The 23,360-nt window shown below is 50.4% G+C and overlaps 1 protein-coding gene across 4 annotated transcripts in view; it reads right to left on the bottom strand.

Moving 5' to 3' along the window:
- CACNA2D2 (calcium voltage-gated channel auxiliary subunit alpha2delta 2) overlaps positions 1 to 16,315 on the bottom strand; it is a 120,127-nt gene extending 103,812 nt beyond the window's left edge. The window contains exon 1 of one of the 4 annotated variants that reach the window (XM_085517123.1): positions 15,925 to 16,315. Coding sequence is in view for 2 of the 4 variants with exons in the window: in XM_015874547.2 (XP_015730033.1) it covers positions 15,925 to 16,049 (125 nt within the window). In the remaining 2 variants the exon portion in view is untranslated. The remainder of the gene's footprint in view (positions 1 to 15,924) is intronic. The other 3 variants (XM_015874547.2, XM_015874546.3, XM_085517121.1) reach the window with 3 other exon arrangements.
- Between the last annotated feature and the right edge of the window lie 7,045 nt (positions 16,316 to 23,360).

The raw sequence follows: 23,360 nt of genomic DNA, 5'->3' as shown, positions 1-23,360 counted from the left end.
CTGCCCCATCTATAAGTTTGGACTCGAGAAATTCTCGTAAAGAAAATCTAGCTTTTGGCTCCTCGTCTGACTCTGACCCTGACTCTGACGCTTGTGTTATTTCCTCCAGGCGGCCTTCCTCCTTTTTCCTCTCTCCTAACTTTCTCTCTCCTAACTTCCTCTGCTCCTCTGACTTCTTCTCCTCCTCTAACATCTTCTTATACTGCTCTAACAACCTCTGCTCCGCCGACTTCCTCTGGTCTTCTGACTCCTCCTGCTCTCCTGAGTCCCCCTGACCTCCTGAGTCCCCCTGCTCTCCTGAGTCCCCCTGCTCTCCTGAGTCCTGCTCTCCTAACTCCCTCCGCTCTTCTAACTCCTTCTGCATTTTCTCTATCTGAGTTGAAACTCGTTTTGTTTTTCGCCCTCTTACAGGGGCAACCAACATTGTATCTGGTGCCCCCGGTGGTTGGTTAAGTTGGAGTACATACGGTTCAGACTTGAGGGTGTCGCATTCCGCCCTGAGGACGTTATAACTAGACTGGAGGGCGTCGTGCTCAGACTGGAGAGCGTCGTAGTCAGACAGGAGCTCGTCGTACACAGACCGGAGGGTGCTGCGACTGGCTTTGAGGGCGTTGTAGTCGGCCTTGAGGTCAGTGTACAACGAGTCAATAGAGTCATGTTTGACCTGGAGATCGACGCACTTACACAGGAGGGCGCTGTGCTCGGACTGGAGAGTGTCGTGCTCGGACCGGAGGGCATCGCGCTCAGTCTGGAGAGTGTCATGCTCGGACCGGAGGGCATCGCGCTCAGTCTGGAGAGTGTCATGCTCGGACCGGAGGGCATCGCGCTCAGTCTGGAGAGTGTTGAGCTTGGTCTGGAGGGCATTGTGCTCGGTCTGAAGAGTGTTATGCTCGGACTGAAGAGTGTTGTGCTCGGTCCGAAGGGCATTGTGCTCAGTCTGAAGAGCGTTATGCTCGGACCGGAGGGCATTATGCTCGGACTGAAGAGTGTTGTGCTCGGTCTGGAGGGCATTGTGCTCAGTCTGAAGAGCGTTATGCTCAGACTGGAGGGCATTATGCACAGACTGAAGAGTGTTGTGCTCGGACTGGAGGGTGTCGCAGTTGGATTGGAAGGCATCATGCTTGGCCTGGAGGGTGCCGCACTCAGACTGGACGGCGTCATACTTGGACTGGAGAGTGTTGTGCTCGGTCTGGAGGGCATTGTGCTCGGTCCGGAGGGCGTCGCGCTCAGTCTGGAGAGTGTTGTACTCGGACCGGAGGGCGCTGTGCTCGGACTGGAGAGTGTCGTGCTCGGACCGGAGGGCGTCGCGCTCAGTCTGGAGAGTGTTGAGTTGGGATTGCAGGGAGCTTTTCTCATCCCAAAGTTTTTCTGCGTCAGCTCTAAGACTCTCTTTCTCGTACCAGATTGAGTCTCGTTGGTACAGGAGATCTTTTCTCTCAGCTTCAAAAGCTTTTTCTCTCTCTACCTTCTCATCCCAAAGTTTTGCTGCGTCAGCTCTAAGACTCTCTTTCTCGTACCAGATTGAGTCTCGTTGGTACAGGAGATCTTTTCTCTCAGCTTCAAAAGCTTTTTCTCTCTCTACCTTCTCAGTCCAAAGTTTTTCTGCCTCAGCTCTAAGACTCTCTCTCTCAGGAATGGTATTGACTAAGGCCCAATAAGCATTAGCTAGGCCCAAAATCATTTGTGCCTCCTGAGATCTGCCTGAGCCACAACATTCCTGCCTCAAATATGCAATCAAACTCTCAGGATTCTTCAAGTGTTCAGGAGTGAAGCTCCATAACACTGAAGATGTCTGTCCTTTGAGAATCTCTTCAATTCCCTGCCACTCAGTATTCTCTGGTTCTAGGGAAGACTTCCTCCGGATGTTATAAATCCAGATACTGAGTGAGATTATTACAATAATCAACAGTAAGTTCAGGGAGATTAAGAGTGTGACCCACTGATCATTCAAAAACTGCATAAAGGATTCATAGAAAGAAAAAGGAGCACGCTTAAAAATCACCATTTCTGTATAATTAGTTGCATTAGTTGCTCCCTCTGGAGCTGTATACAGATACGAAGTGAGCATTGCTAACCATGCTTTCAAATCATTATACAATTGTATAGCTCCATAAGAAAAAGTGGCTAGCTTAAACATGGCCCAATATGTTCGGAGCGTCTCAAAAAAGGAACCAATGGCACACAGTCCCTGGTAAAACAAATTTAGTAGAGAAAACATCTTTTTTTCCTCCAATAGAGAGAAAAAAGTAAAAGAAAACAAAGCTCAGCAGTGTTTATAAAATATACCGGAGTATTGGCAGTCCGCCTGGACTTTCAAGGTCAAGCTCGCAGGTGCAGAATCCCAAACACGAGATAGCTCCTTAACAGGGAAAAAACTCGTAGCTCTGTTAAAAGCTAAAAGAGCAACAGAAGAAAACACAGAAAAACAGCAACTCAATTTGCCCACATTCTCCACCAAAATCTGTCACGGTTTGAACTAAAAATCCACCTGCGTCCGTGACAGGGGCCGTGGGCCCCGGAGGGGCCCTAGGCCGAAAAGAAAAAGTTAATTAGGAAAAGAAAACAGCGGCAACGATCTAAGGAGGCACACTTATTTACTAAATACTATATCGAAATACAGGATAACACAATATAATACAATATAATTGAAAATTGAGCTAACGAATCAAGCAAAATAGGAGAGAGAATGAGTCCCGTAACCGAGAGGCCTACTGTAAATCTAGGCGAGACGGCTGAAGGCTCCCACACACTCCCCTGAACGCCAGAACTCGAAAGACGTCAGTCTGTTCTGCGACAGAGTTAATATAGAGTCCAGGTCCCGTGACCTATCGTGTTGTTCCCTGGGAGATGTAGTCTTCTTCTGTAAGTTGCAGATTCAGTAAAATTATTCATGCTTAATATGATGTTATGATGTGGAATACTGATAGCAAAAATTACAAAATTATTAAACCATGACACTGAACTTCATGAGGTTGGTGTGGTCCCACCTCTCCAGGTCCCTCTGGATGACATCCCTTCCCTCCTAGCATGTCAATGGCACCACTCAGCTTGGCTGAGTCCTCTGCCACATGTGCAGTCTACTCAGGTTGGTTCTAAGAAGGAAAAATGAATTGGGTTGCCTTACAGTGGAATAAGCTACTTATGTACATCTGGAGATTCGGATGAACTGCTCTTGCCACTCTGAGGATATTCTTGTGAACAGAAACTTTACCAGGTAGCTCAGCTGCTTTGACATCTCATGTGACAGAGGCAGAAGCAACAGTACCAGCTGCCAGGACTGCAGTGCAAGCAAAGGAAGCCAGAAGCTTCAACTACCACAACTAACACTGCACTGTCGATACCAGAAATGCGCTGCCCCGATCAATTAACTGTTGTGTTCAAAGCCAAAGCAAATCTCAAGTCTTAGCAGCCCTGATTCTTTGAAAGCTACAGGCTTTTTTTGCTCCTGTTTTGCATCTTGAAACCAGATCGCTATCTCACACTTGCTGATGCTCATCAGGAGCAGCAGAAGCCTGTGGGCTCCACCACGTCTGCACTCCCATTGTGCAGGATTAGGATGAGCTCCTGATCTCAGAGCTTGTCACAAACCTGGACTCGAAGCTCAATGAATTAATAAATAAGTGAAGAGGTGTCAGTTTTATTAAGCACATTATCTGCATAAATTTCACCTTGTGCAGCCACTTGTCATTTTCAGGATGCCTCGAGACCCCCACAGCTGATAACTCTTGCACATTCCTTTGCAACCCGTTACACAGATGAAGTTTTGTGATAAGACCTCTCTCCTGCCTGTCTCCTTCCCTGTGTTACAGATGCAATCTGAATAGAGGCAGAAGAGATCCCATCCCCCACTGCAGAGATAAGGTTACCAAGCGCAGGTCTTAGTACAGATTTTGCAAGCTGCATGAATTATTAAAGTCCTTTATGATATAATGACAGACATATCAGGTTATTTGTTTATTCCGTGTATAATTCATGACTCTCTTGGGAGCTAGACAGAAGTAGGATAGATTGTTGCATCTTCTTGTTCCTTCCAGTAAATCTTTATCACCAGATGAGGATTCTGGGGGCTGAACTATGCCAGAAAATAGAATAGACGCACCCAGCAGGATCTGCACTTGGGACTGGGGATAGCGGAGATTTTTTCACAGCCTGGATACACAGTAAAGCTATCAGCTGAGCACACCAGCACAGCTACAGCAAGGCAGTCCAGGCAGCCTTTCTGCACTGAACCACCAGAGCACTGTCATCTAAAGCACACGAACACAGCTCTGTGATGAGATGCCAGGAGGTGTCCCATATTCCTGCACCACTGTCCAGTTGCAGAGTGACCACCCCAGCTGACATGGAGGTTCCTTCAAGACTAGAGGATGTTTAAGGGGTGAGGGAGAAAAACACATCAGAGGGACAACCGGGAAATAAAACACTGACCACAACCACCAACAAGAAAGTTTCCCAAAGCGCTCTTGCTCACGTGAGGTGCTCTGCCAAAAGATGTTGCTGCTGCCACAGCAGCACAAAGAGATGCAGCAGAACAGGTGTAAGCTGATGATGGCGAGCTGGCCAGCTTGTATTACCCACAGGACACTGGAGGGCTGCCCTCAGGGCGCACCCTTCCCTTAGATTTCAGCTGCTCCAAATCAGATGAAGCATGCAGCGATGAACCAGATCGCTAAGATACAAGCCATGCTAAGGAGCCTCAGAGAACCACTGACTAGTCAGACTTGGGCTGAATTTCTTTAGCAAGAAAAGACAGCATTAGTCTCTGCCACAAAAGTCTTCTACTACAAGACAGCATTCCTCAGAGCTCCCTGGATGCCATTGCTGCTAGATGCCTGTCTAGTCAAATCCCTACCTTAAACAGCCCCTCTCCACACCATTCCCTACCTGAGAGATTCCTGTCTCCTAAGAGCATGTGGTAATCATTGTTATTATAAAGCACTTAGCGATGCTCTCTCATTGCATCTCTCACCAGCCAAACACCCAGAACCCTGTTATTTCACATGCAGTCGCCTTCATTTCTAGAAGCTGCTCACTGTACAGCTCCCTTTCTGCAATGAAAGAAAACAAAAGAGGGTGGAGGTGGAAAACATATAAAAAAATAATAATTTACTGCATTTTATGCCATTACCTCAGCGCTTTGTGACACACATCTAAAAGCTGTCTGCAGGACCCTTGCACTTGTAAGGCAGCACCTGGCCCCATTTAAAGCAGGGACACTGGAAGCATGAAACCCTGCTCAGCTTTGTCCCAATGCTGCTGCAAAGCACAACAGGAGCAGGGGCGGATTGCCAGCATTCCCCTCCTTCTCACCACCCAAACACTCCTTCCACCATGGGGAAAAATAAATACAGAAGACCTTTCCTCTGAGAAGGAAACAAGCGTATTGAAACCATGGTCACAGAACCACGCTGAAAATTGGCCAAAGGAAGCAGCCAGGCTTGCTGTGCAGCACTCAGGACACAGATCCATGGCACTCACTACCCCAGACCCAGCAGCACCTTGGAGAGCTGGGCAGGACGATGGTCATCCCAACACAACATCACAATTAAAGCCCTGATAGTGCAAAAGTCCAGACACCACCGTGAGGGAACGGACCGACATTAAACCACCAAATCCTACTCAGTTTTTCCCTCTTTTATGGGGGAGAGCTGAGTGACACAGGTGAAGGAGCGGCCTCGAATCCAGACGCACTTTCAGCAGCAGTCAGACATGAAACTCAATCTCCTGATGTGAAGTTGGATGTCTGCACTTTGAAGACTGCACTGAAGCACCGAAGCTGGAAACTCTCGCAGCCATCGACACTCCAGAGCACATCTTCCAGCCCACGCCTGCAATGCACACACATTAAGCAGAACCTCAGATGATGAGGATATTCACTCTTCTGCTCTTGTGAGTGAGCACTGGCATTAAGTGCAATGCCAGCCAATGTCCCCACACCCCACCCGCAGGCTACTCTGGGCTCTTCTCTGTAAGAGACAAAACCCCAACGTTAACAAGTTCCTCTCAATGGGGCTCATGACATCAGCAGCCCCTTTCTATTTAGAATAATGACTTCTGCCACACGCCAAGAGATTTGAAATTACCTGTGAAATATATTTCCCTAGGCACAGGCTCAAGAAGCATGTAAATTACCCAGCTTAATGGCCTCGAGCATCTCCCTGAGGCACACACACAGAGTGGAAAATGCTCAGCTGACACCTCGGGTACCACAAGAGGGGACAAACATCTGAGGGGTATCAGGAGCCTCCATCCTGCAGCTCCATCCCACCACCGAGCACCCGCTGCTGGGAGACAATGAACACAACAGATCCAATCCTAAACGAGCGCATCATCAGCACAAAAAGGTAATTTTCAAGAGTGCATTTCTTGGGAAGGGTGCCTGATTGCAATTTAAATGGCACAAGCAGCCAACACGGGGCTCATGCAGAGGGCACCCATCTCATTTCCAAAAGCCCAGTGCCTGCACTTAGTTATGCTGCAAACCCTCTGTCCTCCAGCTGACTGAAAGTGCTGCCCAGGTCCTGGTTCCCAACCTGCCATAGAACATCATCTTTCAGAAGCACTTCTCATTGCCAAGGCCAGCTCCCACTCTCCCAATGCCAAAGTAAGAGAAAGGTCCCCTCTCCGCAGTACAAGTCCTCCTGGCTACATCTCTGTTCTTGTATTTGTTAGTACACTGCAGAAGAAACATTTATCCTGAAATGAAGTGCATGGATTCATTCGGAGGAGCGGAACAGAAGGAATTACATGATCTAGGTTACATTTCCTGCTCTGCTGCTGACATATTGGAGTTTTTGAAGCCTCGGTTTCATCAGTAAAATGAGCAATAAGGAAATGCAAGAGCTGCTTCAAACTGCATGTAAAAAGCCATTAGGAGAGGTAGAAGACAGAGCAGGGCAAGATGCTCACTCCGTGGGGGTGAGGGATGAGGGACAGCCCTAAGGGCATCGGGACAGAATTCTGCCTCCCCAGGGAACAGGCCCAAGGTGCACAAGCTTTGCTCCTGCCAACAGTAACAGGCTGGTCACATCTCAACATGTAGGGGATAGAAAGTAGGCCAGGGGATCAACTGAGGATAAGAGAACACCTGGAAGACAGGCCTGGCAACAGAAAACTGGGACAAATTTGTCTGGTGTAAAGCTCCGGAAAGCAAAGGTGTAAGAGATGGTCTTTGGAGGAGCCTCAGCAAAGTCAGGATCTGCCCTTGTTCTCAGCCAGGAACACCTTGCTAACCCACATACTGGCAGAGCTGTGCTATCACAGTAAGATTAGCACAAGGCTAATTTTAAGAAATAACTGTTTCCAAGCAAATTTTGCTGCTCACAAGCAGGCCAAGATTGAAGCACAGGTGGACTCCTGGAAGCTACCCGTGCCCCAGGCTACCTACACGCCTGCTGTGGTTTAACCCAGCAGCTCAGAGCCACGCAGCTGCTCCACTGCTCTCCCCAAGTGGGATGCAGGAGAAAAAGCAGCACAGTCAAAGGGCAAGAACTCAGGAGTTCAGCTGAGGACAGCTTGTGAGGAAAGCAGAAGCTGCATGCACAAGCAAAGCAAAGCAAGGAATCATTCTCTGCTTCCCAGCAGCAGGCAGACACACAGCTCCTTCCAGGAAAGCAGGGCCTATCAAATGTGACAGTTTCTTGGGAAGACAAATGCCATCACACTGAGCATCCCCCTCCTTTAACCAGCATCAGCTGCTGAACATGACATCATGCTGTTGACCATTGCTGGTAAAAATGCACAGCTAAAGGTAGTAACTACGTTGAAAAACTAACGTCTTATTGTTGAGAATTTGCTCTGCCAAGGAGTGTTTTTATGCTCTTTGTATCCATTGTGGTTTCCAAGGAAATAAAGAGGAGGCATTACTTCTGGAGCAAACTACATACCACTAGAGCCAGGCCGGCTGAGGTCCGATTTTGCTCATAATGGAAGCCCTGCAATACAAACACTGCCATCACAAAACTGCAACACCTCGTCTTGTCAAGTGGCAAACTACTCTCCATCACAGCGCTGTGACTGCAGAGAACACGGCAGGGGCCGACCACGGCCTCCTGATGAGAGGAAGGCCACGCACCCAACATCACCAAGTAAGTGACATTTATTAAGTGGCTCTTACAGAATAGAAAAGGCTGCTTTCAGCGCACGTAATCACATTCATGAACTGCTTGAAGCAGTGATGCTTTCAGCACAGGGCTCCACTTGGACATGAAGGAAACACAGGAAAGGATTGCAGGAGAGCAGTGCTGTAAGGCCAGGCCACACGTGGGGAGCAGAGCAGGGCTGAGGGCACACAGCTCTGCTGCATGCATCCCACGGAGCATGCAGGGGACAGGGCACAGACACAGCTGGTCAGATTCTTCTCTGAAGTGAAGAGCAAGCCAAGAGAAATAAACATGGCGAGGAGCAAGGGATACAGAAGGGTCCCAGCAAACCTTCGGGCAGTGGGCAAAAGGTGGTACTGATGGCAGGAATGCCAACATAACATATCTGCTGTCAGGTCAGGTGCTAAATGGGGTCACCTGGAACCAGGAGCACAACATGAGAAGGTGGATCACGTGCACAATGCGGTTCTCCAGCTCACAATACAAATCAGAAGCAAGCACGACCACCACCGTATTTTTAAAGTAAGGCAAAGACCTAAAGCTACCCCCGGCACAAGCCCACAGCTCTCAGCACAGTTACATCAGGGATGAATCTGGCCCAGAACCTCAGAAATAAATCCAGTGTTTCTCAGTTTTCAAGCCAAACGCAGCCGTGGCAGAGCACAGCACGCAAGGCTGACAATGGCAAATTCTTCAGCATCATAATAAACCCAATGTCAGGAAGAATGGCTCAATCAGGAGCAGCCCCCCAGCACGCAGCCAAGGAGGCACATGAGGACGCTCCTGCCTGTCAGCAGAGAGAGCCCATTTGGGGCTGACGCTCGCTTGGTCTGCACCCTGCAACGTGCTGTCATCCTGTGGGAGGCAAAATAATGTCATCTGTTTGGTCACTGATCAACCCTTATTAAGATTTCCCAGCAAACAGAATAAGTGAAAAACGAGAGCTGGGTGAGTGGTTCTTTCTCCTCTATTCATCCTGGTGTAACCTACCCTCCTGCTAACCCAGAGGGGAGAAAGCAGAGCGCCCACAAAGCCATGACGCATGCCTGGCTGGAGGCTCGCTGTCCTGGAACTCTTTGCAGCTTGCAGGTCTTGAATAATTAAGCGCCGATTCTTCCATCCTTTTTCCCCCCCCTTCTACGCATGACACAGTGCTGCAGACGGTTTAGGTTTACACAGGCGATGGGTTTTCCCCTGCCCTGCAATGCTCCTGGAAGCACGAGCCTAGACATGACATTGGGATGTGACACCGCACCAAACACCTGCCACAGACCCCTTATAAATGAGACCACCTCAGATGTGAGCAAACGCTACTTTGGCTCCTCCTGGCTCTGCTGAGTTTGTTATGGAGATGTTCAGCCACTCACAGCCCAGAATCTCAGTGCTCAACACCTGATAAAGCTGAACATCAGGCACTTGGCTTGACTTAGCTCTGTCCCATTTAGTGCCCATGTTACAGCTGCCAGAGATCTGACTGCTAAGCTGTGTGTGCTACAAGCACAAACAGGGCTCTGCATTCCCATCTCTCCCTATTTCATACTGCAGAGGAAACATTTAGAAGTCACAATAAAGGTATTATTACTTAAAAAATTAATAGATAGGAGAATTCAAACACAATATACCTGATTCAGCAGAAACAAAACCTGTTAGAGCTCTGTACATCTTTTATACCACCATCCTGAGAGACCCAATGGGCCCTCATGACGTTCAACAAAGGCAAGTGCAAGGGGACAAAAGGATGGAACATGGACCTTATAGCAGCTCTGAACAGTATTTACAAATATGCACCTTGTTTTGGTTTCTTATTTGGAGGATGGATGAACTTAGACACAAAATTCTTCTGGACAGCAGAATGCTGAGCACCCCCTGGAGAGGAGCCTGCCAACCTGCTGCAAGAGGAAGGTTGTGGGACCCAGACCCACTAGGAGCTGAAAGGTATTATAAGAGACATGCCCTCCTCTGTCCCTTCAGAGACCACTCAATGCTCTTTCCCAACCCGCTCCACCCATTTAATAGTTCAGGGTGTGACTTTGCTCTGGGAAGGCTGAGAGCCTCAGCAGTTGTGAGACTGTCACCTTCTCTGTCCTTGTGTCTGTCCTTGTTTCTGCCCTCCCATCCTTCCCCCCACCCTTCCTCAAAGCACGCCTTGATTTCTAACACCGCACTGGATTTGCTCCAGCGCACAGCATGATCTAATTTGCACTTCATTGCTCCGCACACCTCATCATTTGCACACCCAAACAGCAGCCTCTGCCCCTCCACCCGTTTCCTATTTCTTCCTTCTCCTCCCCCCCCCCTCCACCTTCTCAGCAGAACTCCACTCCATGAAGCTGCAGAGGAGGCTCACATTACCAGGACTTCATTGCTTTTACAAAATTTACTAGCTTGCTGTGAAGCCTCATAAATAATTCAAGATAGACAACCTTTGTCAGGTAAATGAACGTGTCTTTTGTAATCCATCACTCTTCCATCAGCGATACTCATACGCACTGTAGGCACTGTTGATACCGCCTCAAGAATTCCCTAAATGTCAGCGTGGGACAGGGCAGCACCTGCAGCACCCACGGGACCCAAAGCCTGCCCAGGGGATCCAGTAGATCCATTACAGATACCTGCTGGGATATGAGTAGCTCCAGCTGTCCCTGGGGAAGGCAGCTCCATTGCCACCCTTGTGGAGCAATGAGACACAGACAGTGGGGCAGCAGACTCATTCTTTGGGAGGATTTCCTCTTCACTGTAGGAGCATGAAAGCCTGACACAAAGCAGGGCTGAAAGCACACTGCATCCCATCCTCAGATTTAACTCTATGCACTCCATTGGTGCTACTGCACAAAGCAAGCCCTTGGCTCACTACAGGATGGAAACCCGACTTCAGCTTTGGCAGCTGCACCCACAGCTTTACCAACATCAGAGCTATTCCTCCAAATGGTGCATGGCCCCTATTTATCCCCACCTGACAGCTACCTGCAATTAGCTCCTCCACAGCTCCCAGCCCCAAGCAGCAGCATTGGGATAAGGCCTGGCCCTGCAGAAGGGACACTGCTATGAAGTCACTCTGCACCAGCACCATGGGGGCCCAACTGTAGGCAAGAACAACAGCTACACACAACTGATGAACACAGAGCATGCAGCCTGCCCAGCCAGGTCATCACAGCCCTTCCACCCGCTCTGAGCTGATCTGCCTGAGCAGCCCAACCCCTTGCATCCATCAGTGCATGATGCTCTGCTTTGTGGCTGAAGAATTAATTCTTTTCTCTGGGTAATCACCTTTTATTTTTTATCCTGGAATTTATGACCTACAGATAGTGACTAAGAGAGGAAAAAGAATCCTGCTCATGTTCTGCTTTCGAGTGGCTCGTAGGAAAGTAAACATGGAACCATTCAGAGAGCATCCTTTCTTCCTGAATGTTTTGCTCAAGTACTCTGCTCTGTAATGACTTTCCCTTTTATTTCATCCCACTTGAATATTTCATTGCTGGAAAAGAAATAATGTATAAATTCCACAGTTTGTGCACATGAACAGTGTTATGGTGTGCAGATGTCCCAGTGCTTAAAGCCCTCAAGAGCCTTCCTGATGGCTTTCAAAGCCCAGCACCAGGTCTGTTCAAGGATAAACTCAAGTTTTCCATTCAGGGCCCCCAGAATCACCCTCAGTTTGCATTGCATGCCTATCAAGCACCAGCCATACAGATGAGGCAGGTTCCCTACTCTCCCACCAGAAAGTTATTGCTACGAGGGATTGAGGATAAAAGTGGGGAGAAAAGGAATGAGGAAGATACGATAGAACCTTGAGGACCACAGAAGTTGTTAGGCATTGGTAGCTGCTTATCCCAGTCTATGCTTAATAACTGAGCCAGGCTGGTGACAGCACACATTGCACATTGACATGCTGTGCTTTATCTGCCCACTCCTCCTCAAGGAAGCTGTCCTGGTTTCCTTCCCTTCTTCCAGACTCGGGTTCATAAACAGCTGTTCCCAATGTGAGAGCCGAGTAGGAAGCATTCAGAATTGGTAACAGGAAGGGAGAAAACACCGATAACATTGAAGAAATACTGCAAATGACTGCTCTTCCTACTGCTGTTCAGGTGTCCCCACACACCCAAAGAGTGATACCAGTGCTACAGAGCCCATATGAGGCCAACAGCAGGGCCACTGCTGCCTGCAGCAGCATGAGCTCTTCTCGCCCTCCCAGAAGGAGCAATGCAATGTCAAGCACTGGGGCACAGCAACCCTCCCAGCGGGCTGGCTGCTCAGCCATGTGCAGCAGAAGACAAGCAGGACCGTCGTCATGCTTCCTCCCTGCTCTTTTCCCAACAAGGTCCCTTCCCAGACATCAAAAACCACAATTGGAAGAGATTTTCTGACTGCACAGCAGGCAAGCAGCAGAACAAGAGAATCCCGCTACACAGCATCCTGCAAACCCTCAAACATCCAGTCCTAATAGAGTTATTTATTTCAAGCCCTGCTAGCCCAGATGTGCCATCACTACCAGCATCGTTAACCTCATTTAGGACGAAATGACACGAGCACAAATCAAAGCCTGCTGAAAGGAAGCAATTAATTAAGTGGAGGCAACCTCAAGCCCACCCTCCAGTGGCAACGGGCACCCATCAGCCTCGTGGCTCTCAGCAGGAGCCTCGTGCACCTGGCACAATGCAAACACCTCAAGGTTTAATGCACGTTGTGATGCTGTGCAGGAAGGATGGACAGACACAGATCCCCAGGCCTCTCCCTATGCCCCACCAGCAGGCACACAGCAGCTCCGTGCACACCTGCTTCCTCGCAGGAAGCAAACGGCTCGCCACCTCTAGCAGATGGCAATTTCCCATCAAGCCCAAATGACACAGCCCTTCTGCAAAGCGAGGAGGGGGCAGCTCCCTGCTCAGCCAGCCGCGTCCCCCAGCGCTCCTAACGGGAGGCGATGGCACTGCAGGCGCAGGGCTGCCCCGGTGACCGGGCTTCGGCCACCCACTGCCACAGCGCCCAGACATTCACACCGCTCCGTGCTGCCACAGCGATGTATCCCTGTATGTATCCCTTTATGTATCCCTTTATGTATCCCTGTATGTATCCCTGTATGTATTGAACAGAAGAATTAGCAGCAGCCAACAGCTTTCCTTCCGACAGCTGCTGATCCCTGACTGCACAGACACACACTCATACAGGAGTGACCCTGAGGAGCCCAGTCACCCAGCGGGCATCACCTCACATACCCACCCTGATGGGTCCGTTCCAATCTGGGATTTTGCCCTTTAAATCTCAATGAGCAATTCTCCTTTGCACAACTGGCTGAGTCGAGCCTTCCGTAGCCTGGTGTAAGATGATTAAAGCCGTGCGACCCCGGAGGAGAAACGTAATGTGGAGCAACAGAGATTTATTGGGGACAAAACCAAGAACCAACACACAGAAACCACTGATGGCAGATATTAAATTGTAGCAAAAGAAAAAGAAAAAATCATCTCCATTTTTCTTTCCCCCCTATTTGCTCCCAGCAAAAATGCCCTCATTGCTCCTTCTGCTCCGGGCAGAGCGGAACGGCTCCGTGCTGCTGAATGCTGTGAGCCAACAGCCCAGTGCGACTCCAGCACACAAACCTCCACAGACAAACAAGGTTTCTCATCAAGGCTCTGTGTCATTTGCTGTTGTTGCAAGGGTGCGTCGTCCAAAAGAGGAGAAAAGCTGGCGGCTGGGAGAGCTCAGCATGCTGCTCCAGCAGCACGGCCCAGCTGCTGACCGACACACCTTTCAGAAACCATTTCCATTATATCCAACACCTTCAGAAAGCAGAAGGGCGCACACAGGGAACCAGTCGATGAAGGCATTATCTGAGCGTTGGTGCCAGCTGCCATCGCGCTTCTCATTCCCATCAATGTCGCTCTCCTGAGAAACAAGCACGGAGGCCCCGGGGCACAGCACAGCTTCCAGCCCGCACGCGACAGGCGTTGCCTACTGCCCAGCAACTGTGCATCAGCATCACATCTCCACCCGTGGCTCTTCTTATCTCCAAGCTCACAAAGCAGGTCACAAGGAGAACGACACGAGCACAGAGGCAGCGGGTCAGGCTGAGGTCTCACATCCTTTCCATGCCTCCCCTCGCACGCCAGCACTGCTCCTCACCGAGACACACGCTCAGCCTTCAGCTACAAACAGCACACTGCTACCTGTGGTTTGCTGGTTCATGTATATTGCTTTTGTTAGTGCAGGTCAGGCCTTTTTTGATAACACCACCACAAGCAGAAGAGCACAGAGCTAACTGCATCCAGCCCAGAAACCCCAACAAGTTAACTGCAATAAAGCTGCTTTGGCCAAAAAGCTGGTGCAGTTCACTGGGACAACACAGCTAAAGACTGGTCTGGGTGCATGGAAGGCCGGCGCGTTATCCACAAATTACACATCTCCTAAGGATGTCCCCCCTGCACAAGAGCCTTCTTGAAGAAAAGCCAACAGAACTTTCTGCAGCGGGAAGGAAAGCAGAGCTCGGCACAGCACGCTGCTGCACACCGGGGATTTAGGGCACAAAACAGAAGAAAAAGCAACAGCTGACACACAACCCCGGGACAAGCTGCCAGAACACTGAGAGCACCCCACGAACTTCAGCTGTGCTTCAGCACACACACACAACTCCTGGGGCTCACACAGGGGTTCTCCCAGCATTAGGAGCAGCACGCAGAGGCACAGGATGAGGCCACCAGGCCCCGGTACTCGGCGCTGCGTTCCCTTCCTGCTTCTCCCCCTGTAGGTAGACATTTCTCAGGGTCTTATTCAGAAGGATTTCAGCTCGTACATGATGGCAAGGCACGGGATCCCATCAGCTCTCAAAGGTCAGAGAGATTTAGAAACGTGGATGTGAGGACCACAAGAATTCAGGAGGGATGTGGCCGAACGGAGCCGTTTCTGATGAAAAAGGAGCGCAAACAGCCGTGCCTCCAGCGAAGCAGATATTAGCAGGGTAAGCTGCAGCTCTCCCGAATAAACAACACCGTTCCTCCTGCCGATAAGCCTTCTTTTCAGAAGGTCTGAATGCACGCCTGGAAAAACGCACTCGGAGATCAAAGACGCTCATCTGAAAAGCTTTCCAAAACACTTTGTATGACACATGTATATCTATTCCTATTCTTAAGCAAATCAGGAATGGCAGAGGATTGTGACACGGAGCGGTGCCGATGCACCGGGGCAGCACAAAGTTAAGGGCAGCGCTGCTATTATTAACTCCGTGTCATTGAAATCTACCCCCACCTCCAGAATCAGCGCCTGTAAGGACACGGCGGAAGCCTCTACTTTGAATAGCCGGGATGTATCCCCCCCCCCGCCCCCCCAACACACACACAGTTTTTTGTGTCAACAAGCAGCATTTCATAACGGAGACGACAGGCTCTTAAAATACATCTCGGCAAAGATTCCTCCTGCCCGTGCGCGGGGCTCCGGCGGTACCGAGCCCAGAGCAGCCCCGCGCAGCCCCCAGCCCACATCCCTGCTCACAGCCCCCGGCCCCTCGGCCAGGTGAGGGGGCAGCCATGGGGCCGCCCATCCGCGCACCATCCGGCCGACTAGAGACAGGGGTGGAAGGGAAGGGGGGGGACACACAGCACGCTGCGTGCTCGGGACTACGCCGCGAAGCCATCGCCCCCAGCGGGGGATGCGGCGGCCGCCCGGGGAAGTTTGAGCTCCGCAGCAACTTCGGGGCCGCCGTTCGCCCCCCGCCCATGGCGCTGCCCCCCGCCCGCCCGAGGAGCGGCTCCAACCGCGGCCCCAACGGCGCCCGCCGCTCCCCGCGCAGGCCCCGCACACCGGGCGGGGGTCCCGGGCCGGCGGCCGCACTTACGTGTGTTGCTGGGGGAAGCTGTAGCCGTGCGCGGCGGGGGCGGCGAGGAGCAGCAGCAGGGCCAGGTGGCCGCAGAGCGCCGGGGCGACGGGCGCAGCGCTGCCGGTCGGAGCCGCCATCGCCATGTTTCCATTAAAAGCTCGGCGGGGAAGGGGCAGAGGCGGCCCCGCGGGGCGGCTCCCCCCGCCGCCACCACCCGTGCGGCGAACGCGGCGGTTCTCGGCAGGGGCGGGGGGGGGGAAGGGGGGGAAGGAAAAAGGCACCGACCGGCGGCCGCTCGCCCGCTGCCTCCCGGCGGCGGCCAGCACTGAGCGCCCGCGCCCCGCTACTTTCCCTCTAATAGGCGGGCGGTGGGCAGCACGGCCCGGCCCCGCTCCGCCCCAACGCCGCCTCCCCGCCCCGCTCCGGCCCCCCCTCCCCACCGCCCCGCCGCCTGCAGCGCATGCGCCGCTCCCCGCGCGCCCCCTTCGCTCGGGGGTCGGGTGGGCGCACGCGGGGTCCCGGCTCGTTGCTCCTGGGGGGGTTCGGCTCAGCGACCCCCGGCGCTGTCGGTGCTGACGCTGCGGTCAGCGATGCTGCCAGCGATGGGAGGCGTCGAGGTGGCCCTAAAGCAAGCCGGCTGTTTCGGGGTGGTCGCGGTGTAATGTGAGCCCAGGGCTCGATGCTCAGCTTCAGTGCAGGGCACGAGGACAGGGGCACCATGCCCACCCCAGGGCAGCTGACTCGAGGCCAGCACCCCTATAGCTTCTGCAAAGGTGTGTTGGCCGGCCCGTGAGCTCTTGAGCAGGAGCCATCCCAAAAGCTCCGTGGCCCCACGCCAGCAGCAGGATCTCCAGCTGCAGCAGCTGCGAGCCGCCCCTTAGTGAGGGATGGCACATCTCCATGGGGAGCTCCATCTCTGAAGCGCTGCTGTGCGGGTGGGCTTCGCTTCTGCTGCTTGAATTGCCTCTGTCCCTCATTTGTGGTGGGACAAAAACACATTCTGGACCAACAGCATCCCAGGAGCACTGAGTGTAGGAGCTCACATGGGCCCACCCGGCTGCACTGTGGGTTTCATGCAGTGAGAAGCACTGATATAAAAATGGGGCAAGGAGGATCTGGTGTGCTGACGGCAGCCCGAGCTGGAGCACAGAGCCAATTCCTTCTTAATGAGGTAGAGAAACACTGTCATTTTCTCAAGTCATGTTGGAAGTCGGCAGTAAAGCCCACACTTAAATCCAGAAAAGTCTGAGAACCATCTGACACCGACCTGATGTGCTCAGCACAGAGATGGATGCACGCAGTAACTTAATGCTCCAATAAAACATTAGCAAATATTTTATATATTAGCAAATAAGTTTGTCTATGTTCCCTCCCCAGCTCCAGCCCCATGTGCAGGCAATGGCAGTTTTCTGCACCCTCTCCAGGACATGGTCTTGTTTCACATCCTGCTTTTCTCCTGCAACAACCACATGGAGTTTAAAACAGGCTCACGTGGGTCGTTACAGCCGCAATCACAGTTACTGGCCTGTCATACAAAGTGCCCGATTTACAGCCCCTGAGTGTGTGTCAGCTGTGGCGAGCGGATCATCTCAGTGCATATATGGGAAACAGAGCAACTCCACGATAAACACAGTTTGTCCATTGCTGACGGGGTTGGCAGCAGTGGGTCAATGCACTTCAATGTGTAGCATTTGGCTTTCCAAACTCTTGGGATATAAATCCTGCTCTCCTCCATGCCAGTGTTTTCTTTATCATGTGGTGTGGGGTGAGTTGGTATCTGCCCCAGAGGAAGACATATCTCGAGGTATGGGCCCATGGGGGTGTGGGTTTCAGGTTCCTTTTCCAACAGCAGACCCAATGTCTGTGATGCAGCACCACAATTGCTGGACACCCTTTATAACATGGGATTTTCTGCACAATGCAGTCTGCTCCTTCGTCTTGTTGGGAAAGCTCAGGGACACAACTGCATATTGCTGTGGCTACCAGCTGCCCTTCCAAATGCCTGCTGCTCAGCGCTTGGCTGCTCTATGACTGCAAATGCATTACATGCGTGCTCAGCCCCGGCTCTGGATGCTGCAGCCTGTTGTGCTGTCGTGTGTGTGTGCACAGCAGCTCTCTGTCACCACTGCAGTAATCCGACACACTCAGAGCTGCGTGGCTGATTTATTCTTTGGGACGTGGCTCTCCAAACCCTTACAATTGCTTTGTTTTAATCCACATATCAGTATCCTTCAGAGCAAGGTTTGACCTTGGAGCCTTGCAATAGCAACAGAGCTCTAGATGTCAAGTATTACTTCCAAACGTCGCTGCTTGGGTTTATTAACACAAAGTGGTGCCCGAAAGGTCTCTTTTCTCAAAAAGGAAAAGCAGTCCCACGCTGCTGGGATGGACGTTTGGTTTTATTTTTCTTGCAGTTGTTCTTTTGAAAGCTTTTTGCTATGTTGAACTTGTTGCTGTGATATCTGCAGTCCGTATGAGGCCAGGCTGGTTTGTAGCAAACTGCTTGGGGATAGTTCTGAATGCCAGGGGCAAATTGAAGGCAGGAAAAGTGTTGATCTGCACCATCCTGTAAACCTAAGAGAGGAACGCCCAAGACCTCCATAAAAAGTGCGTATTATAAAGTCCTTATGCCAACAGCCTTCAAAATCAAGGCTGAAATGGAGGGAGCGAATCACAGAACTCTCTTTCCTGCAGGTAGGACAGCATTACTGCTTTACCTTTCACGTTGTGTGCAGCTCACACTGCAGCACTGTGGGCTCTGAAGCACTGTCCAACCTGCAGCATCTTCCAAAGCACCGCTGCAATGCAACCACCAGGGCCACTGCTGCCATGGGGAGATCGCTCACCCCTGGAGCAGCTCTTAATATGTCAGCGCAGGCTCTCAGAGAAGGTGTGAATCAGCCTGAGGTTGCAATGAAAGTGCTGTAATCCATACGAGATCCTGAGAAATTCAGCATGATACCTGAATACTGGCAGAGCTGTGGAAAGACAGGCAGCACCACTGCCATTCTCCCACGTCTTTCAGTGGAGAAGCCACGTAGGAGGAGGCTGTCTAAGTTGTTCTTATGGCTGATTTATTTGCAAATGCAGGTGAACGCTCGAGAAGGTGTGAGTTTAACTCTAGCCTGACTGATGCTTTAATAGGAAAAATGTGAGCGTTTGGAGTCAGTAACTGCTGCATGGACACATTAGTATGGCTGTTAATGGGGGTGAACAGTGATAGGACAAGGGGGAATGGTTTTAAACCGAGACAGGGGAGGTTTAGGTTGGATGTTAGGAGGAAGTTTTTCACCCAGAGGGTGGTGACGCACTGGAACAGGTTGCCCAAGGAGGCTGTGGATGCCCCATCCCTGCAGGCATTCAAGGCCAGGCTGGATGTGGCTCTGGGCAGCCTGGGCTGCTGGTTGATGACCCTGCACATGGCAGGGGGTTGGAATGAGATGAGCATTGTGGGCCTTTTCAACCCAGGCCATTCTAGGATTCTATGGTTCTCTGGGTAAGCTGAGTGTGGAGAGACCCTGGACCTTCCCTGGATGTGCTTTCATGCAGTACCTTGGTGAGAGAGGAGCATCATCCATGTTGTTCTCACAGAGCACATCCCCTCTGTACAGACCAAAAGACTCTGAGTGGAATGAGCACTCAGGGCCACTCCTTTTCCCTCTCGGTAATAAACAGTGAACCGATACCGCTTATGTATTTCTGATGGGTGCCTGCAGGAGCGATGCTGGTATGCCTAGGGTTAGCACCGTTCTGCACAGGATCCTCCCATGAGGGTGGTTCAGCAACCCAGGCTTCACCTTCAGGTGGTTTGGCACAAGCACTCGCCTGGGTACAGCGAAGGTAATTCAGCAGACAAACAGTTCAGCTGAAACCTGAAGCGTTTTCTTGGAATTAATCCAGATCCACACTTGTGTAACTGTTAGCATGGCTCTGCCCATGGCTAAACACACGCCTCTAACAGGAGCAAATGCAAACCCACCTTCCTGGCAAATCAGACTCTGAGTGAGAGGTAGGAAAATGCTGGTTGACATACCATTAAAGGGAGACAAATAAGGGGAATGGGTAATTAAGAGTGAGCAATAGATAATAGCTGATATACGTCCTGACTTCAGAGGTTTTTCCTTATTATTCAGGGTTCTCAAACCCGAACTACTCAGCTGAGGCATGGCGCTGCTTGGTGCCAGATCTTTGTGTTTCATAAAGGAGAGGAAAGCATGCGCTATGTGTTGATAAAAAAACAAGCAACTGCCATTGCTTTAATGTAAGACACAGCAACTGTGATCGGCACTTGTTGTAGAGCTCAGTGCAGGAGATATTCAACCTCGATCTATATCCAACATGCAGATGGTGCTTTTTTCGGTTAGTTAGACAATGATTAAGGATTGCCATTTGTTAAGTGCTTCTACAGCGCTCAGCGCAATGACTAACATTGCTCCCCCTGCACCTGACAGTTGTAACAGGTACATTCCAAGAGGCAAACCTTGGAATTCCCATCCTATAGGAGAGTAGCCAAGAAGCAAAGGGGCTGAGTGACATGCCCAAGGGGGCACCAGGAATCCCTGACAGAGAAGGGAAGCAAGAGTCGGACTCCTGAAAACTGAGCCCTAAGAATTGTCCATCCCTTGGGACCTCTCTCTATGACCGGGGCCTCCAAGATCTTCCACCAAATAAATAGATTTTTCTTTTTATTAAATTCAGCAGACGGCCTGACGGTGATTTGATTAGGTTGGATAAGTGCCTTTATCATGAGAACAGAACGGTTTGAAAGGGCTTCTTAATCTAGTGGAAAAAGATGTATTACAAGAGCCAATGGCTGGAGTTTAAAGCCCCAAAATTCAAATTAGAAACAAGGTGCAGAACTGAGGCTTTCTAACACTAAGGATGATTAAATATTGGAAGAACTACCCAGGAATTATTTGCCTTTTGAATTCCTCACGTCAAGAGCGGATGTCTCTCTGGAAGATCCAATTTTGTCAAACACAAGTTCCGAGGCTCAACAGAGGAGTAACGGATGGAATGGCTGGCCGTGCTACGCAGGAGGTCGGATTAGATCATCTCATCAGCCTTTACAATCGTAAATTCTATGAATCTATGAATAATAATGAGCACTGTTGTAAGTTACAGTGTGTAAAACAGCGAAGAGCGCGTGGCGACATAGCTGGGAGACAGAATAAAATGTGCTGGAAACAAAAAGCCCTTTGGGCTGGAACTAAGCATGTGACCGGCAATTATTTAATATCCATCCCCGTGGCTCAGTGTTCTTGCCCAAAACAATTGTTTAATTAGGTTTCAGCTATGGGGGAAGAAAATAAAAACCCCTGAATCAAATAGGGTTTACCACACCCCGAACGGGATGGTCAGCGTTTCTGCACCATGTTCAGATGTCCAGCTGGTACAGAAACCACTGCTGGTCTGAAGGAATGATGTGTAGGAAGGATCCAAACGGGTGTTCTGTAAAAGGTTTTATAGGCCCAAGCCTGGGATTCCTCTATTATGTTTCAGCAGCTATAAAAACTTTTGCGCTCAATCATAACATTCTGTAGTTGTGAATGCAACAGATTTTACAGAAAATCTGTTTTAGAAATGTCTTGGGAAGTTTTTCAAATAAAGACGTTGGCAACGATTTGTGCTTCTTTGCCTTTGAAGTAAAAATCCCCTACCGTTGTGCTGCAGCCTTCATCTTCACCTTCCACCATGGCTTAAAGCCCATCCAGCCACCGAGGCCCAGGGCTGTGAATGTGATGCGTGCTCATCGGGGGGCTGAGTAAAACGAGGGATCTGGTTGGTGTTCTGTTTGCATATTTGCCTAACATTCATCTCCACGTCGCAGCATTTGAGCATCTTGCAGTCTCTAACAGATTTCTCTTCCCACCACTTCTGAAACAAGGAGCACCATCCCCACGTTACCACTGGGAATCTGAGAAACGGGGCACGCAGGGTGATTTTCCTGGCATCCATCTCGATGTTTGCAGCACAACAGGGGGCTGAAGGAAGGTCTCCCAAGGCCACAGATGTGTGCCTCGTACTTTAGGTCTTCTCCCCTATTCTGTCTTTGGCTATAATGTGAATGAGAGAAAGAGAAGTGGCGTAAAAAATCAAGTTACACAAGCAAATTCTACCTATAAAGTGCTGCATGTTTGATGGGAGCGTGGGGTGAGCGAGAGGGATGTTATGCTTCACAAGCTTCTGAAAATTGCTACAAATGTCTTTGTTAAAAATTTCAGTCATTGATTTCGCGTATGAATTTTGGAAGGAAAGACACACACGCAGACACAGAAGTCCCTCTCCTGGAACAAGAGCTAAACCCATAAAAGCAAGAAAATGTGGAAAGCAGGCCTGCAGCAGTGTGGGTTGATATTCTGTCTTTAAATCATTCTGGCACTTGTTTTTCCCCCTCGAGGTGGAAGTGGTAAGCATCAAGGCAGAACTGCAGTAGCCCTAAATCAGAGCATGCCTCTGTTTCTAGGTTTACAAACCAGAGTCTTTGCATTCCCAAATAGTTGCCTTGGTGGTTCTCTACAGTGTTAAGAAGATCGTTTCTGCACAGCTGTTCCCTGCATACAAGCCAGCTTCCTTTTTTTCTCACCATGCATATTTGAGTACCATTGGCATTTTCTGATTGTACCACTGCTTTCTTTTCTGGATGCATCCAGGCAGCCCTTACAGCCCCAGTATCTGCAGTCTGAATCTACCATGCTACTTCCCACTGCGGAGAAATGAGAACTGTATCACCCTCCTGATTTCATGGTTGAAGCTGAACTTTGTGAATTCTTTGCCATTCTAACAGATTTTTATCCTTCCTTTTTCCTAAAATGGCATTCTGTCTTCTTGCATCCTCCCTCCCATTACTCATCCCTCCTTCCCCTTTCTTACCTGCCCTATTGCTGAGCTCTTTAATCCAAAGATGAGGTGACAGTGCTGTCTTCCCTCAGATCCCCTGGCTCTTTTCCCGCAGTCTCCCTGGCTCTACCAAGCCAAATTCTCTCTCCTTTTTTCTCTCTCCTCCCCAGTGTTACATCTTCACTTCTCTCTGTTCCCACATCTGAAACACTCCTTTAAAGCAAGAGTCTCTGTCTTCTTGTGTCATTTTGATCTTCTCCGTGCTGCCGATCAGGCTATTCCAAAATGACAGAAAAATATCTCTGGCCTGTTCATCTCAGTGAGCGTAACAGCAAGAGCGGGCAGCTGCAACAAGTATTGGAAAATCAAAGAGAGAAGGATGCGTGCAAACTGCATCCCCACTTCCAAGCCAAAGGATGTGAATCATGGCGGTGGCAGTGTATTGTCATGATGCCAGGTGCCAGCACCAAAAACTGGTTGAATGCCCCCAAAGCAGCCCTTGTCACGTGGACTAAGTAGGAAGCCTGCAGCGAGGTGCTTCCCTCTGGGTGTGCCATGCCATGACCACAGCTACGGCTGCAGGAGATGCATGGCACACATCTCCAATGTGACAG

Source organism: Coturnix japonica, chromosome 15 (genome assembly GCF_054131305.1).
Source record: "Coturnix japonica strain WE chromosome 15, WE-NBRP24, whole genome shotgun sequence".
NCBI lineage: Eukaryota > Metazoa > Chordata > Aves > Galliformes > Phasianidae > Coturnix > Coturnix japonica.
This window is presented reverse-complemented; position numbering and strand designations above follow the sequence as displayed.